The 18,999-nt window shown below is 39.6% G+C and overlaps 1 protein-coding gene across 4 annotated transcripts in view; it reads left to right on the top strand.

Moving 5' to 3' along the window:
- SASH1 (SAM and SH3 domain containing 1) overlaps nucleotides 1-18,999 on the top strand; it is a 655,322-nt gene that overhangs the window by 581,825 nt on the left and 54,498 nt on the right. For all 4 annotated transcript variants that reach the window (XM_060753531.2, XM_067466133.1, XM_067466128.1 and 1 more), the window contains exon 8: nucleotides 452-553. In XM_060753531.2, coding sequence (XP_060609514.2) covers nucleotides 452-553 — 102 coding nt within the window. The remainder of the gene's footprint in view (nucleotides 1-451; nucleotides 554-18,999) is intronic.

Raw genomic sequence — 18,999 nt, 5'->3', positions numbered from 1 at the left:
TATTAATATAAACAGCATATATAGGCCTGTATTGATAAATAAGTGAATTGCATTTTAGCTTAACTAAGCATGAAAACTGAACCACTCTATATATAATAAAAGTGTAGTAGAGTCAGCAGTAAAAGATTTAATGAGTCCTTACTTTGCAGCTAAAATTTGAAAACTTGCTCTACATTAATTTTGAGAAGGCAGGTTTCTTAGGTTTATACTAGATCAGATAAATATTTTCACTATAAAAAACTGAGTCTATTTCTGTCATGTCAGTCTACCTGTCTTCATATATTCTTTCTGAAAGGCAAGGGGAGTAAAGTGTAGTGGCCATATGACCTAGAAAGTATTATGTTACTTAGTTTATCCAGTACTGCTACTTTCTTGTAAAATACATGAAACTGAATAAACAAGCAGCAACCTTCAAAATGAGATGTTTCATATTTTCTTACTTTTGTTTCAGCTTAAGGAGTATGAATCTCAGCGTCGTCAGTCAGGTAGCACAGACTCCTCTGAATGGCCTGATCATTCATACCCAAGTTTTGATGGTTCTTCCAATTGTAATGTAAGTATCAGTCTCTATGATGCCACATATACAAATATTAGTGATTTGTGCATGTAAAAGTTAATCTATATCAATTATCAATTCATGTTGGCCACATCCAGTTGGTACCAAGCTGTCTACAGTTACAGCCCAGTTTACTTGTTCATACAGTTCCCCTATGAACCATCAAGGCTGCTAAGATCTTCTGGAGGGTCCCTGCTCTCGGTCCCACCACTTTCGCCGTCACGTTTGGTGGGAACAAGAGACAGGGTCTTCTCTATGGTGCCCCCCTGGCTATGGAACTCTCTCCCAAATGAAATTAGATCTGCCCCCTCCCTCCTGACCTTCAGGAAGCTAATAAAATCATGGCTATGGAATGAGGCATTCCCAGAATAATGGCTGAGACTGGCAATTGACCAATTTTATGGACCACAAGATGCAGACAGAATTGGACATAATTTTATCTTGGCAAATTGGCTTATATGTATTTTACCCTTTATGTATTTTAATTCACTGTTGATGTTTTTTGTTAAAGTGTTTTGATATTTTAGATTGTATTGTTAGCATTGAATCCTTGCTGTTAGCCGGTGAGTCCCTCTACAGAGGTAGAGAAGATCAGGATAGAAAAGTTTTAAATAAATAAATAAATACAGCCTTGGTGCTGATCTGCATGGGTTTGTGCATAGAGATTCTAGGAATGATCCCTGGTGCTTTCAGACTAACTGATCTGTGTATCTTGGAAGCAATTGAGCCCTTTCCATCAGTGGCATTGCCCAGTGCATCTGCAATAGGTCCCAGGAGTTTTTTGCCATCTGACACATCCACAATAGCACCTGTCCTCTAACACAATGCTACCTTCTTTAATCAATCTGTCATTGCCAAACATGACAACACCAGTGTTGTCGGGCTCCAAGTTCAAGGGCATACCTTTCAGCCCAGAAGTTGAAGGGTTTTCTGTAGAGATCACTGTAAACACTGCACCTTGTTCCTAGCAGATTCATGTAAATGGTTGACATTCAGAAACATCTTACTACTGTCAATTTTTTTGTGACCTCAGCTTTGAGCTAAGTGGTTGGGATCCACAATTTTGGAGATGGGACCCCCAGTTTAAGAAGTAGTGCTTTTAAAATACCAGATTATTTAAGCTATATTTCAGAAGATGGAACTGACCAAACCACCCTTGCCAAAAACAAAAAACTTCACCGAGTCACCTTGAGGGCTCAGTTGTCTTCAGAATACTACATTTTGGTATCTGCTTTTCCAAAATGGTATAACCTCTTCTTACAAAAAATCATTTTTATCAGAATGTATTTTGTACTTTCTTTTTTATCTGGTATGCTGTAAGGTGATTGAACAAACGACTGCCTTGGCACCTGGTTTTCAAGTTGAATGTTGGCATATATGGGTTCCATCAGGCTTATTTAGTACATTTACTCTAATTCAAAAAGTCTGGTTTTCAAAATGTATATGATGTTGTGCCCAAAGTGTACCCTTGTTCATGATAATGCTGAAGATTCCTCTAATGCTATTCCCATGGCTGCTTTGTTCCCGGTATTCATATAATAAAGCCTTAGTTAAGCTCCCTTAACAAATTAAGCTTGCTCTTGGTCTACATCCTGTGTCAAATTCCATTTGCATTTTCAGAGGCCACCAAGGCTTAGATTTCCCAGAAACCTTTTAGCTGCTATCCTCTTTCTAGCTAGTTTGTGTTTTTAGATCTTTTTAGTGCTATTCCACTCCAAAATATAAATTAACATGAATCTCTTAAGAAAATATAGGATATTGATCTATCATTAAAACAGACTATTGTTGGATTTCTGTATCTGCTTCTTCCACTTTATGCTTCCCAAATCGGTTCCAGAGGATTGATTGCATTATTTTGACTGTTTAATATGTTTTACCTGTATGTGATTTCATCTTTTTTGTTCTATAAACCACCTTGTGTTGTATTCTAGGGGGAAAGCAAGGTATAAAGTGAGGATTTTTGTGGGGTTTTTAGAACAAATATGGGAAATTGAAGGGACAGAAAACATGGGGAAATGTCATTCTATCAGCCGAAGTCCTTTTTGACAACTTTGGGATCCCATGCTTGGGGAAAGACCTGGAATGAAATAAATACATATCTTTGCATTATCTTGGAAGAAATCCCATAGTAATTTTCATTAGTCCTCCTGTTTTGTAATACAGAAACAACTGTGTATTTCTAAGAAGGTTTATTCATAGGTGTGTCCAGTGTGGTTTAATCTGAAGTACATGGATTTAGTACTACGGTCTAAGATCTTTAAACAGTCTCCTGTTAATAAGAACATCAGCCCTGGCCTTGTCTTACTCAACTGCTGAATATGTTTTTCCTGTTTGACAGAAGTCTGCCAAGGCAAAGCAGGTGAACACACCATTGAACAAACTCTACAAGCTAGCTAGCATTGCCCCCCCCCCCCCCCCCAATGTGTGGTGGAAGGTTGCTTCTGGCTGTGAGAGAAATCAGGCTGAACACCATGAAAGCCATCCACTGCATGGCCATCAGCCTCCTCCTAGTAGACTCAAATAAAGGAAAAACTTCATGAGAACCACCACTCCTCTTAACCTTTCCCCAGCATCAAAAAGAGTATCCCTCTGGGCAGCTAAACCAGGAAATCTTAATTGGATGCCACCCCATGAGTCTGCCTCCAGGGGAAAACCAAGAATGGGCAACTTGAATGTCCCTGAATAGACTCAGAAGTGGAGTGGCCAGATTAAAAGACAACCTGTCAAAATGGCACTACCTAAAATAATCTTCCACCTTGTGTGACTGTGCAGTAGAACAGACAACTTTGCATTTGTATGCTTGTCTGCAGTGTACAGAGGAAGCATTGTTGGAGGCTACAGACAATGCGGTTGCTGTTGCCCATTTTTGGTCAAAAGATATTTAACTGCTTGTGCTCCTATTTTTATGAGTTTTATGCTAATTTATGTAATGCTTTTGGTACAAAATAAATAAGTAATAAATAAACAAAGAAACAGTCTCCTGTAACACTGACTCAGTGTAAAGGTCTTGTTCTCCAGTAATAATTTTACCCAACAAGCAGCTGTAGGGGAGAGATGCTGTTTTAAAAGAATGAAATGAATGTGGAATGTTTATGTTTGTGTTTTTTTTTTTCAAAATAACAGCTACAAAATAGTTTTTTTATTCAATTGAGCATAATACTTTATGTGGGAAAAACCTACCACAATCCTGCTGCCACTACATGTTGGTGCTGTACAGATTTAATTTGTATTGATCTTTCCCCTTCCTTTCAAGCCCGAGTCATTTACACTTTTCCCAGTGGCAAATTGAGATGTTCAGACTCTTGCTGAGCTACAATGCAAAAACAATTAGCAAAGGACAGGGCGCTGTCTCCCCTGGGCATGTAGAGAGGCTGCCCCCTATTGCCTTGGAACTGTTAATTCTAGGCTCTCTTTGGAAGGTCCTGTTTTCCTGTTCTGAATGTGCCAAGCGAGCAGCTGTATTGGATTTATGCCAAATACATGCAGATTAACATTTAATCTTCTCATTGTTATGTGTCCCATTCCTAGTCTTTTTGTTCAAGACTTTGCCATTCAAGTCATGTCCATCTTTTTGGATAAGAAGCAGTGCTCCTGAACCAGGCTCTTTTCTCTTCTTTTCCTCCTTCCCATCTTATAATTTAAAATGCATTTCAATGTTCTTTTGGCAAGGAGGACTGCTCTTGTTGGTCCTTTTCAGAGGATTTTGCTGCTAGAAAGCAGTTTGTGTCTTTCAGAATCTCCCTTGTTTCTTACTGAGTACTCACAGTCGTGTGTTGCCTTCTTTAGGAAACCTGGAATACTTGAGGCTATAACTGCTGGCTTTTTAAAAGAGTTGTGCTACACTTGAAGTTTCCAAGGGTGTGTTTAATAGAATAGGTATTAAAAAACCAGCTTGTCCATAAACCCAGTAGATGCGCGCACCCCAGTTCCAGACCACAGTGTATCCTTTTGTTTGTCTTGATTTGTTCAGGCAGAATTTGTCATCCTCGAGAGTCTTGCTAGGAAATCTTGCTTCCCAGAGGATATTGATCCCCTGATATTCTTGGTCTTCAGTGTAAATAACTGTTAAATGAAGGTGAGAGCATCTGGAGTATCCCATTCTTAAAAATATTCACACACACAGTGGTTGCTGCAGCTATCGTCACATTATTAGCTTCCAATTACACTAAGGGATGTGGTTATTGTTAAAAAAAAACACTTTTAAATAACCAAAATCAGTGACTCCTATCAAAAGCATACAATCTAAAATATGTGTGTATACACAAGGGGAAGGAATTACAACACAGAAAACTATACAACACAATTGTAAAATAAATTATCTATAAAAAATACAACAGTACAATATAATATAATACAATGTGGCAAGTACATGTAATAAAATATACACAATTGTAAAATAACTAGCTGTGCCCTGCCACGCGTTGCTGTGGCCTATAGTAAAACTTATCAAAGTTGAGGTAGATATCTGGACTATTATGTGTGTGCAGCAGCGGGGGGAATGATGGAGCCTGGGGTTGCGTGTGTGTGTGCGGCGGCGGGGGGAGTGATGGAGCGTGGGGTTGCGTGTGTGTGTGCAGCAGCAAGGGAGTGATGGAGCGTGGGGTTGCGTGTGTGTGTGCGGCGGCGGGGGGAGTGATGGAGCATGGGGTTGCGTGTGTGTGTGTGCAGCGGCGGGGGAGTGGGGTTGCGTGTGTGTGGCGGCGGAGGGAGTGATGGAGCGTGGGGTTGCGTGTGTGTGTGTGCGGCGGTGGGGGAGTGATGTAGCGTGGGGTTGCGTGTGTGTGTGCGGCGGCGGGGGGAATGATGGAGCCTGGGGTTGCGTGTGTGTGTGCGGCGGCGGGGGAGTGGGGTTGCGTGTGTGTGGCGGCGGAGGGAGTGATGGAGCGTGGGGTTGCGTGTGTGTGTGCGGTGGCGGGGCGAGTGATGGAGCGTGGGGTTGCGTGTGTGTGTGCGGCGGCGGGGGGAGTGAGGTTGCGTGTGTGTGGTGGCGGAGGGAGTGATGGAGCGTGGGGTTGCGTGTGTGTGTGCGGCGGCGGGGGGAGTGATGGAGCGTGGGGTTGCGTATGTGTGTGTGGCGGCGGGGGGAGTGATGGAGCGTGGGGTTGCGTGTGTGTGTGCGGCGGCGGGGGGAATGCTGGAGCCTGGGGTTGCGTGTGTGTGTGCGGCAGCGGGGGAGTGGGGTTGCGTGTGTGTGTGCGGCGGCGGGGGGAGTGATAGAGCCTGGGGTTGTGTGTGTGCGGTGGCAGGGGGAGTGATGGAGCGTGGGGTTGCGTGTGTGTGTGCGGTGGCGGGGGGAGTGATGGAGCGTGGGGTTGTGTGTGTGCGTGCGGCAGGGGGTGTGTGTGTGCGGGAAGCGGTGCGGCGGGGCTTGGAGTGGACATGGCTTCTGCAGAGGGAACGTTGGCCGGAAGGCTATGTGCGCGCGCCAGGGAACTTGCGCATGCTCAGTTGTTTTGCCATTTTGTGAGTGTGTTGTTGTGTTGTTTTTCATTTTGAGTAGATATGTTTGTACCTTGTGGGTTGTGTTATGGGCATGGGAATTTTGGTTAAGTTTCGTTGGGGGGTTTGTGAGTTTTGTTGTTTTGCCGTTTTGTGAGTGTGTTGTTGTGTTGTTTTTCATTTTGAGTAGATATGTTTGTACCTTGTGGGTTGTGTTATGGGCATGGGAATTTTGGTTAAGTTTCGTTGGGGTTTTTTTGAGTTTTGTTGTTTTGCCGTTTTGTGAGTGTGTTGTTGTGTTGTTTTTCATTTTGAGTAGATATGTTTGTACCTTGTGGGTTGTGTTATGGGCATGGGAATTTTGGTTAAGTTTCGTTGGGGGGTTGTGGAGTTTTGCTGTCCGGTTGAACCAACCTAACAGATTTATATATATAGATACTAAAGTAAAAGTCCAGAAGTTTTGGGAAACAATAACATTTTTAACTGAGATTTAATGATAACAAGAGAAGGAGCGGTCTACAAATAACCAGGGAGGCACTTCCAGTGAAGATAAGGAAGAGTATACATATAGCTAGGTATGGAGCCTAGAGTCCCTAAAATGCAAATTTTGGACAAATAAAAAAAAGCTAAAGATAGAGACGAGCTAAGCTGTATAGGGCTTTGAATGTTAAAACTACAGTTGCAGTTTTGGAAGTGTTGGATTAAACAACGTGATAGAAAATAAAGCTGTCAGTGACTAATTGTGGCGGCTGTATTGGCAGGCCTCTCTCATTACTAGTGAGTAAGGCTGCCATAAAATCCAGTTTCAGAATGCAGATTAACTTCATTGAACTGCATTATATGAGTCTATACTGCCATATAATCCAGCTCAATGCAGTTAATCTACATTCTGAAAGTGAATGTTATGCCATGTAGATCCAGCCATCGTGAGGAATATTGTCTGGAGGAGGCTTACAAAATCTATTCCCATTTTCTCCCACAACCAATGGTTAGGATGTCTGTTTTTTTACTGTGTGTCAAAAGCATTGCATAAATAAATAAGTTTAAAACTGATAAAATAATGGGATCACAAGCAGCTAAATAGTTTTAGACCAAAAACGGGCAACAGTGCCTACATTGTCTGTAGCTTTAAACAGTTCTTCCTCTGTGCATCAGGCAGGGCATTGTGGGCAAGCATACAGATGCTAAGTAATTTGTTCTGCTCCACAGTCACAAAATGGAGGATTATTCTATGTGGTGCCATTTTGCCAGGTTGTCTTTTGATCTGCCAACTCCACTTCTGAGTCTGTTCAGGGACATCCAAGTTGTCCATTCTTGGTTTGTCCCTGGAGGAAGACCCTGGGGGGGGGGGTCATTTAGTTGGGATTGTCTGATTTTGCTGGCCACGAGGATATTCTTGCTGTTGCTGGAGGAACATTTAGAAGAGTGGTGGTTCTCATGGACTTTAGGAGGTCTATTAAAGTTCAATATATGTCTGATGGAGGATGGAACTTGGTGCATCTGGATGAACCCTGTGTAGAGCCAGCTTGAGATAAATTGAGCAAGAGGGCTCATGGGCTGGTTTGAATAGTTAAAGTTTGAATAGTTATGAATGCAAAATAATAATTGAATGCATGTTGAAACAGAATGTTTCAGTTCAAACTCATCTGGAGGACTGCATGATTCCCACCCCTGATTTACATGTTCCAAGATCAGCAATTGCTTTTCAGCCACATAAATTGATAGAAGGATGGATCATTTAATTCTTGGCCTTCCATCTTATTAGCAGAATTCGTTTTTGTTCTCTGCCCTCTTCCTCTGCTTCAGCAACCAGGAAATGAACCATAGCTCAGTGACAGAAGGCATACTTTCTCTGGCAAAAGATCCTGGTATTGAATTTGTAGTATCTTCAAAGATCTCAAGTAGTAGAACTCGAAAAGCTCTTATTCTGTGTAAGGTCTTGAAATGCCACCAACAATTGAAGTAGATGCTACTGGGCAAAACAGACTCATAATTTGTCTCAAAGCATAAATATATTTTTTAAAATATATTATTTTTGTCTCTGTGAACCAAAGACTTCCTTTGTGTCATGTCTTTACTTCCTGAAAAAGAGAATTGCTGTGTCTATCTTCTTGCATGTGTGAGTGAATGAATACATACAGGTATGCGTATGGGCTTGTGCTTGTAGAGGTATATCTGCATGTTATGTAGAAGCTTATTTTTCTATTACATTTAAGTGGCTGGTTGTATAGGTCATTGGATAGTTTCACATTGAGCAGTGTTGCCTGGAGGATTTTCCTATCATTGTGCTTAGGTTATGGCCCATATTTCAAAGTGAATGTGCTTCATTGGCCATGTCTTAGAGATTGCACTTCCTTACATGATAAGGTTATGCTTGATACTCTGCCATCAGCTGGTCAGGAGGAAATGGTCAATAGGGGTGCTTGCCAAGAAGATTTAGAGAAATGAAATTGGAAGCTGCTAGCCTCCTCAGATAACACTGGTGTGGAGCCAGCCTAATTGACCTCCAAATCCGAGGATACTGGGCAGAGTGGCTAGACTTCATTAGCATTTGCTGTCATTCCATGTTAGCACTTTGCCACATTCCTGTTTGCTTCATTCCCTATGGGTGACAGCTTCCTAATTCCTCATTTTATGTTCAGTGGAAAGGAGAGGCTCAACAAGTTCCTTGTGTGGCGTAGGCTATTCTCACTGTGAACCAGCCAGCAAGAGGTGCTGTAAAAGTAAAGGTTATGCTGCACTCTGTCACAATTCATAGACTCACAATTACAGATAGGCACATGTGCACACACACACACACACACAAATCCCGTATCACAACCATCCTCATCTTCAGATTCATGCATCTACTGTTTTTCTGGGGTTTTTAATGCTATCATTTCATGTTAGCATTTTGCCATATGTTCTATTTGTTGTCCCCAAAATGTGAAAAAAATATTCCTGGAGACAAAACCAGTTTGGGACAAATAATTTGTTGGGTGTGATGCTCCAGGGTCATACTGCCCACCTGTATATGCATCAGTACAGAGAACTTGCAACTGGTTTAAAATAAACAGCAACTCATTTCCTTTTTTTAACCAGAAAAAGATGAGTCTTGGGATTCCAGAGATGTTAAATGCCACAAAACATTGTTGGATTGCCACATTCATCCTATAACTACACTGGTGCCCAGCCCTGTCCTAAAGACTGACTAAATGCTGTTTTGAACTCCAGAGAAATTTCTCCCAATCCATGTTTGGAAAAATACTGGGCAAGCAGGCAGTATGTCCTTGGAGCATCACACCCAACAAATTATTTGTCCCAAATTGGTTATGTCTTCAGGCATATTTTGGCCACATTTTGGGGCCCAACAAATAGAAGCTCAATTTTCAATGGCATTACTGGCCCCCATAATGTTCCAAGGAGGATCAAAAAGTAGTATATTTCACCTTTGTGAACAATTCTGCTTTTCTTAGGTTCTTAAAACTTCAACCGCCAATACCCATCTGTAGCGAATTTGTTACTCTGTGTGAAAATTTTAGTGTATAGATCTATGTTCGCAGGGGGCAGATAAGGAAGATTATAGACAAGAGAGGATAGCAACAGAGGGACCGGATTTATTTGCATATGGAGGCTGATTGGTCATATGCAGATTAGCATAGCCCCAGGATTTCAAAAGGTTGGGAGACAAAATGACAGTTGGGAAGAGCAGGGCCGAACATTCTAAAGGGGCGGAGTTAAGTTCAAAAAGGAGGGAGTTAGAGAGAGAGTTTTAAAAGAGAGTTAGTTGAGTAGGGATTGCAGTTTGTGAAGGACAGAGAGTTAGGGATTCCTGTTCATTAATGGTAGTTAACAAATCCTGTTAGAAAAGTAAGCTGCTAGTCAAATAGAGTACAAGTTTTGAGAACCTAAAGAAAAGCCAGTGGTGCTTGAATTGGAAAGTACTTTTAGTCCTGTATGTGTAAAGCAAATATCATCTTGATAAATGAGAAACATTGAAAGCCTATTTCAGGAGAGTGCAACAAGTATATATACGTGACTGTAACCCAAGTTTGCAACAAAAATAGTAATTGTAACCACAATCGTTTGGAGCTTGAAATTTTAAATAAACTTGTTACTTTGTTTCATACAAGAGAGACTCAAGCCTGTGTTTCCAAGCCAAGGGGCTTCTGCTTTATAACACTCATAGCAATGCAGATATTAAAGCGTTGACAGAGGACTGCACATAGGCGCATGCTTCTTTACACAAACTGGTGTCCTCCCTCCCTGGCGTTACATAATTGGTGGCAGCTGCGGGATGCGTAAAATACATCTAATCTAGTGCCTCAGACAGCGACGGGATGCGTGTGACAAGACTAATCTAGTGCCTCAGAAAGCTGTGGGATGCGTGTGACAAAACTAATATAGTGCCTCAGAAAGCGACGTGATGCATAGAATACATCTAATCTAGTGTCTAGAAGAAGCTGTGGACTGTGGCTGAGGTGGTCCAGTCTTAAAGAAGTGCTGTGATATAGGTTATCCAGTAATAACTGTGGTTTAATACACCAGAGGCTGGTATAACCAGAAGATTCAGAGACTTCAAAAGAAAAATTTACCTCAGAAGCAGCCAACATGGCAGTTACCAAGGCTGAAGAGACATCTTTAGTCATAGGTGGAGAGTCACACCCAAAAGTGCAAAGGGCATTTGAGGCAGATCAACAAGGAAAAGATAAGGAACAAAAGGAGGCTGAGAAAGACAAAGATGGTGAAGCTGACTCAAGGCTGGATGGCGTGGCCAAAGGAGTGGTACAGAAAGTTACCAAGGGGCACATCATGGTTGCCAGGGAAGCTGGAGCCACTGATGAGAATATAGAGACAATGGATCTTGCAGAGCAAGGGGTAAACTCTGAGGAGAAAAAAAAGCTGAAAGAAGAGAGACGTTTTGCTGAGGATAAACCATTAGATAAGATCCTCCTTACCAAACCTGAACACTTTAAAATGCCTACAACTGAAAAGAAAATAAACGTAAAGAGAAGATCTAATCATACACCAGAGAAAGATGATAAAAACCAATCTGATGGACTGTCAAGAGAAATAATATACACTGACTATGTTAATGGTGATAAAAGGAAAAAGCTACAATTTCTAGCTTTGGAGGTTCGTCCATACTGCAGTGATGAGATTGCAATGAAGAGAGAAGGTGTTCTTGTTCATTCATCCAACGGTGGCGAGTTCTCTTCAATGCAAAGAAAAGATGTTCGAGGAATTCCAGATTCTTCACTAAGATCTAATGCTATGTTAGAGCAAGCCATTGTTCAAGCCTTGAAACTCAATAAAAGCAGAACTGTTCCTGATAATTGGAAGACCAGGTTAAAGACAAAAAAAAGACAGTAAAGAAGAACAAAAAAAAGATAACTTTCTACAACAGCGTTGTAACTTCAGAGAAGACCGAGAGACTCTTAGTAATGAACAACCTGTGTTTAGCTTATATAATAGTTAAGAAACTGTCTAATGTAAATTATCTGGTGAAAAGGGTGAGGAGAGTTAAATGAAAAGAGGAAATACCTGATGTATTTAATTGCTTAGAATTGTCAGAGGGACAAAGGTGTCAGTTGAGATGTATATTGAAGCAACATCCAAATGTATTTGAGAATGGGCCAGGTAAAAAGGAGCTAATAACTCATAGGATCAATACGGATGATGTAAAACTCATAACTTCCCATCCGTATATTTTAATGGGATAGAAACACATTTGGACAAGGATATTTGATGTTGATATGGAGAATTGAATAGATAGAGGATGATCTCAGATAGGTCTAAGTTATATAAAATTGATAAGAAAATACAAAAGTCAATTTGAAGGTTTATTGGTAAAATACTAGGATACCTTTAAAAGAAATATGCCTATTAGAAAAAATTTAAGAAATTATACTATAAATGTAGGAGGAGAAAAAGTTTTACGGCATTTGTATAGAAGATAAAGTTAATGAAAGGTAAAGTTGTGTGTCTTAGGTAAAGACAGAAATCCATTTTGAGAAAGTGTTTTAAAGGTAGAACCAGTCTTCAAGAGGAAGATTTAGGTCTAAGATAGCAGCCTGTGAGATAAAGAGTGCTGAGTTTTGGGCTTCTATAGGTGATGAGAGCCAGGGGGACAGGCAAACTGTCAAGTTTGAAAGTGGGAGTAGAGGCTCCACAATTTCACTTCAATGTATAGTATATTGAAGGATGTGACTATGTCAAGGTGGACATTTTGTCATGGACATGGAGGAGGACTCCAGGATAGTTTTATTCAGGTAAGCTATATAGATATAGGTTTAGTGTTAACCTGTTAGTTCCATTGGAAGGTGTTTCATCAATACTGATTCCATGGAAAAGGATTTAGCTTTTAAAGTCTAATGTAGCCAGATAAACTCACATAGGCATTGATAAGACCTAGTATGTATATTAAAATGTAAAGATAACAAGTGGTAAAGTATATTGATAAAGTATAAACATGCACTGCATACATTTATGCAGGATTGTAGTAAGAAATTATATGATAATTATACTGTTACTGTTGAATGATGACATGTAATGTGTGATGGAAACGTAAGTATTTGGTATATGGTTTAAACTGTGAATTAAATGTAGACTTATTGGATAAACCGGGTGCAAGAAGATGACTATTGGTAATGTATATTGGTGATATATGTTGTTAGGATATATAATATGTGTGTTTATATAAAATTGTATTGGTAGAGTAACTGTATAGTATCATTATTAAAGAATGTTTTCATGTGATATATGATAGAAATGTAAGTATTTGAATGTATGATTTTAAATGTGAATTGAATATAGAATTGTTAGATAAGGTATAAGTTAACAATATTGCTTTCGATGAGGTTAAAAACACTCACCTCCAGCAATATTTTTATAGGGAAGGGGCGTATGTAGCGAATTTGTTACTCTGTGTGAAAATTTTAGTGTATAGATCTATGTTCGCAGGGGGCAGATAAGGAAGATTATAGACAAGAGAGGATAGCAACAGAGGGACCGGATTTATTTGCATATGGAGGCTGATTGGTCATATGCAGATTAGCATAGCCCCAGGATTTCAAAAGGTTGGGAGACAAAATGACAGTTGGGAAGAGCAGGGCCGAACATTGTAAAGGGGCGGAGTTAAGTTCAAAAAGGAGGGAGTTAGAGAGAGAGTTTTAAAAGAGAGTTAGTTGAGTAGGGATTGCAGTTTGTGAAGGACAGAGAGTTAGGGATTCCTGTTCATTAATGGTAGTTAACAAATCCTGTTAGAAAAGTAAGCTGCTAGTCAAATAGAGTACAAGTTTTGAGAACCTAAAGAAAAGCCAGTGGTGCTTGAATTGGAAAGTACTTTTAGTCCTGTATGTGTAAAGCAAATATCATCTTGATAAATGAGAAACATTGAAAGCCTATTTCAGGAGAGTGCAACAAGTATATATACGTGACTGGAACCCAAGTTTGCAACAAAAATAGTAATTGTAACCACAATCGTTTGGAGCTTGAAATTTTAAATAAACTTGTTACTTTGTTTCATACAAGAGAGACTCAAGCCTGTGTTTCCAAGCCAAGGGGCTTCTGCTTTATAACACTCATAGCAATGCAGATATTAAAGCGTTGACAGAGGACTGCACATAGGCGCATGCTTCTTTACACAAACTGGTGTCCTCCCTCCCTGGCGTTACATAATTGGTGGCAGCTGCGGGATGCGTAAAATACATCTAATCTAGTGCCTCAGACAGCGACGGGATGCGTGTGACAAGACTAATCTAGTGCCTCAGAAAGCTGTGGGATGCGTGTGACAAAACTAATATAGTGCCTCAGAAAGCGACGTGATGCATAGAATACATCTAATCTAGTGTCTAGAAGAAGCTGTGGACTGTGGCTGAGGTGGTCCAGTCTTAAAGAAGTGCTGTGATATAGGTTATCCAGTAATAACTGTGGTTTAATACACCAGAGGCTGGTATAACCAGAAGATTCAGAGACTTCAAAAGAAAAATTTACCTCAGAAGCAGCCAACATGGCAGTTACCAAGGCTGAAGAGACATCTTTAGTCATAGGTGGAGAGTCACACCCAAAAGTGCAAAGGGCATTTGAGGCAGATCAACAAGGAAAAGATAAGGAACAAAAGGAGGCTGAGAAAGACAAAGATGGTGAAGCTGACTCAAGGCTGGATGGCGTGGCCAAAGGAGTGGTACAGAAAGTTACCAAGGGGCACATCATGGTTGCCAGGGAAGCTGGAGCCACTGATGAGAATATAGAGACAATGGATCTTGCAGAGCAAGGGGTAAACTCTGAGGAGAAAAAAAAGCTGAAAGAAGAGAGACGTTTTGCTGAGGATAAACCATTAGATAAGATCCTCCTTACCAAACCTGAACACTTTAAAATGCCTACAACTGAAAAGAAAATAAACGTAAAGAGAAGATCTAATCATACACCAGAGAAAGATGATAAAAACCAATCTGATGGACTGTCAAGAGAAATAATATACACTGACTATGTTAATGGTGATAAAAGGAAAAAGCTACAATTTCTAGCTTTGGAGGTTCGTCCATACTGCAGTGATGAGATTGCAATGAAGAGAGAAGGTGTTCTTGTTCATTCATCCAACGGTGGCGAGTTCTCTTCAATGCAAAGAAAAGATGTTCGAGGAATTCCAGATTCTTCACTAAGATCTAATGCTATGTTAGAGCAAGCCATTGTTCAAGCCTTGAAACTCAATAAAAGCAGAACTGTTCCTGATAATTGGAAGACCAGGTTAAAGACAAAAAAAAGACAGTAAAGAAGAACAAAAAAAAGATAACTTTCTACAACAGCGTTGTAACTTCAGAGAAGACCGAGAGACTCTTAGTAATGAACAACCTGTGTTTAGCTTATATAATAGTTAAGAAACTGTCTAATGTAAATTATCTGGTGAAAAGGGTGAGGAGAGTTAAATGAAAAGAGGAAATACCTGATGTATTTAATTGCTTAGAATTGTCAGAGGGACAAAGGTGTCAGTTGAGATGTATATTGAAGCAACATCCAAATGTATTTGAGAATGGGCCAGGTAAAAAGGAGCTAATAACTCATAGGATCAATACGGATGATGTAAAACTCATAACTTCCCATCCGTATATTTTAATGGGATAGAAACACATTTGGACAAGGATATTTGATGTTGATATGGAGAATTGAATAGATAGAGGATGATCTCAGATAGGTCTAAGTTATATAAAATTGATAAGAAAATACAAAAGTCAATTTGAAGGTTTATTGGTAAAATACTAGGATACCTTTAAAAGAAATATGCCTATTAGAAAAAATTTAAGAAATTATACTATAAATGTAGGAGGAGAAAAAGTTTTACGGCATTTGTATAGAAGATAAAGTTAATGAAAGGTAAAGTTGTGTGTCTTAGGTAAAGACAGAAATCCATTTTGAGAAAGTGTTTTAAAGGTAGAACCAGTCTTCAAGAGGAAGATTTAGGTCTAAGATAGCAGCCTGTGAGATAAAGAGTGCTGAGTTTTGGGCTTCTATAGGTGATGAGAGCCAGGGGGACAGGCAAACTGTCAAGTTTGAAAGTGGGAGTAGAGGCTCCACAATTTCACTTCAATGTATAGTATATTGAAGGATGTGACTATGTCAAGGTGGACATTTTGTCATGGACATGGAGGAGGACTCCAGGATAGTTTTATTCAGGTAAGCTATATAGATATAGGTTTAGTGTTAACCTGTTAGTTCCATTGGAAGGTGTTTCATCAATACTGATTCCATGGAAAAGGATTTAGCTTTTAAAGTCTAATGTAGCCAGATAAACTCACATAGGCATTGATAAGACCTAGTATGTATATTAAAATGTAAAGATAACAAGTGGTAAAGTATATTGATAAAGTATAAACATGCACTGCATACATTTATGCAGGATTGTAGTAAGAAATTATATGATAATTATACTGTTACTGTTGAATGATGACATGTAATGTGTGATGGAAACGTAAGTATTTGGTATATGGTTTAAACTGTGAATTAAATGTAGACTTATTGGATAAACCGGGTGCAAGAAGATGACTATTGGTAATGTATATTGGTGATATATGTTGTTAGGATATATAATATGTGTGTTTATATAAAATTGTATTGGTAGAGTAACTGTATAGTATCATTATTAAAGAATGTTTTCATGTGATATATGATAGAAATGTAAGTATTTGAATGTATGATTTTAAATGTGAATTGAATATAGAATTGTTAGATAAGGTATAAGTTAACAATATTGCTTTCGATGAGGTTAAAAACACTCACCTCCAGCAATATTTTTATAGGGAAGGGGCGTATGTAGCGAATTTGTTACTCTGTGTGAAAATTTTAGTGTATAGATCTATGTTCGCAGGGGGCAGATAAGGAAGATTATAGACAAGAGAGGATAGCAACAGAGGGACCGGATTTATTTGCATATGGAGGCTGATTGGTCATATGCAGATTAGCATAGCCCCAGGATTTCAAAAGGTTGGGAGACAAAATGACAGTTGGGAAGAGCAGGGCCGAACATTCTAAAGGGGCGGAGTTAAGTTCAAAAAGGAGGGAGTTAGAGAGAGAGTTTTAAAAGAGAGTTAGTTGAGTAGGGATTGCAGTTTGTGAAGGACAGAGAGTTAGGGATTCCTGTTCATTAATGGTAGTTAACAAATCCTGTTAGAAAAGTAAGCTGCTAGTCAAATAGAGTACAAGTTTTGAGAACCTAAAGAAAAGCCAGTGGTGCTTGAATTGGAAAGTACTTTTAGTCCTGTATGTGTAAAGCAAATATCATCTTGATAAATGAGAAACATTGAAAGCCTATTTCAGGAGAGTGCAACAAGTATATATACGTGACTGGAACCCAAGTTTGCAACAAAAATAGTAATTGTAACCACAATCGTTTGGAGCTTGAAATTTTAAATAAACTTGTTACTTTGTTTCATACAAGAGAGACTCAAGCCTGTGTTTCCAAGCCAAGGGGCTTCTGCTTTATAACACTCATAGCAATGCAGATATTAAAGCGTTGACAGAGGACTGCACATAGGCGCATGCTTCTTTACACAAACTGGTGTCCTCCCTCCCTGGCGTTACACCATCTATTGATCAGAACTGTCATTACTAATATAATTATTGTGTAGTCAAATACTAAGTAAACTACTTGGTTGGAGTTGAATTATATCATATATGGAAAATACCATACGCATTTGGCACTGAAGCTCCTTACATGGCAAGTGTGGTATCTCCAATTTCTTATGGATTATAAGAAATGTTGATACAATTTAACATAATAAAATGTTTGTTTGACATTCTGTGTATGTATTAAAAGTATATAAATTGTCTAATGCTGCTAATGTGACAAAACATTTTAATATGTGTCACTGAAAGGGGGGAATGCTTTGGATGCATGTTAGCTTGTGTATGAATACATTTATTCAGTTCAAGAGCTCCATGCAAAATGTGATGGCTAAATAAAGACAGTCCACTCGTTTGTCTGTATTTCAGTTTCATCATTTGAGGGAATCCATGTTGTGTAAAACCATGTTGATGTTCAAGATGATTATTGCATCCACATGGAATATGTTCCAACACACACACACACACACACACACACACACACACGGATACCTGAACCTGAATAATGTTGAACCCCTATATTTTGAACATACTTGGATAGTAAACACTATAACATTACAGTGGAGGACCTAGAGAGACTCACAAATACTTCCAGGGCAAGGAGTAATTTTTTTTCTAGTGTGAGTATGCAAAATTGTGTATATTGAAACTGTGGATAAAATAATTACACTGCATCGTCAGTTTCTTGCTAAAGGAAGAACATGCCAAATAACCAGAGACTACTATTGGGCAGCAGTAGACTATGGCAAATCATATGGCAAAGTATGAGTATTAGAAATGCTTTGGGAGAAGGGTTGGCTATAGAATCATAGAGTTGGAAGAGACCTTGTGAGTCATCCAGTCTAACACCCTGCCAAGAAGCAGGAAGGTACAGGCCCTTATGTAGACTTTTTCAAGGGGAGGAAACCTGGTACAGAAACTGTGTTGAAGATCTCAGAGGCAGATTGAAGCATTGAATAAGGCATGGTGGAGAAACAGCCCTTTAAATAGCAAGACCATCCACTAGATCATGACTCAGGGTATAAACTATGAAGCATAAGTAATTTTGTAGAAAGCTAACAGAACAAAAATAGCCATACGTTCAAGCCAGTATCACCCCACCCAAGTACCTGCACACTTTTGACATTGCATAAACTCCTATTATCACTAACTATTGACCATGCTGACTCTCATTCAGAATAACTGAAGGCTCCTAAATTTAGCAAATAAAATTTCAGTGACCATTTAGTAGTTAGTCAAAAGTGATTCTCAGTACAATGTTGCTTTTAATTGCTTTCTTAATTTAAAATATCTGTAGAAGTTTTGCCTCCTTTCGTGAGCCCCCTGTTTTTATGAAGAAGAGGGACATCAGTGCTGAAAGAAGAATTGCTACTTTGTTGTGCAGGTTGTAAAGGGCCATATGTTCTTCATGGTTTTTTTAGATGTTTACTTCTGCTATAAAGAGCAAGCTCTGGGTTGGTCCCATCAGTATGATTTTTAGTTGCAGCAATACTATTTCATGGCTTACTCTTTTTCCTCCCCCTGTCTTTTTTTCTTCATCTTAAATTCCATTGGCAATAATTAAGGAACTGCCGGCCAGCAAGAGGTCAGTAAGACTCTGCCAGTGAAACCAATGATTGTTTCCCATGTACAACACTCTCTTTTTTCCCCCTTGGGGCACATAGATTTGCTTAGAGCCGATGACTTCTGCCTTTCTTGTAAGTTATGCAGCTAGTAAGGATGGCGCTGAGATAATTGGGTGAGCAGAGGGCCGTGGATTGAGCCCTCAGTCTCTCCCCCCAACCCCACCACCATTCACACATCAAGCAGTGGTTATAGTAAAGCCCATCTTACATTTGGCAGCTCAGTTCCCAAATTCAAACATTTTGCACACTGTTTTTTTTAAAAAAAAAATAAGGGAGAAATGC

The sequence above is a fragment of the Anolis sagrei genome, chromosome 1 (assembly GCF_037176765.1).
Source record: "Anolis sagrei isolate rAnoSag1 chromosome 1, rAnoSag1.mat, whole genome shotgun sequence".
NCBI classification, from domain to species: Eukaryota; Metazoa; Chordata; class Lepidosauria; order Squamata; family Dactyloidae; genus Anolis; species Anolis sagrei.
This window is presented reverse-complemented; position numbering and strand designations above follow the sequence as displayed.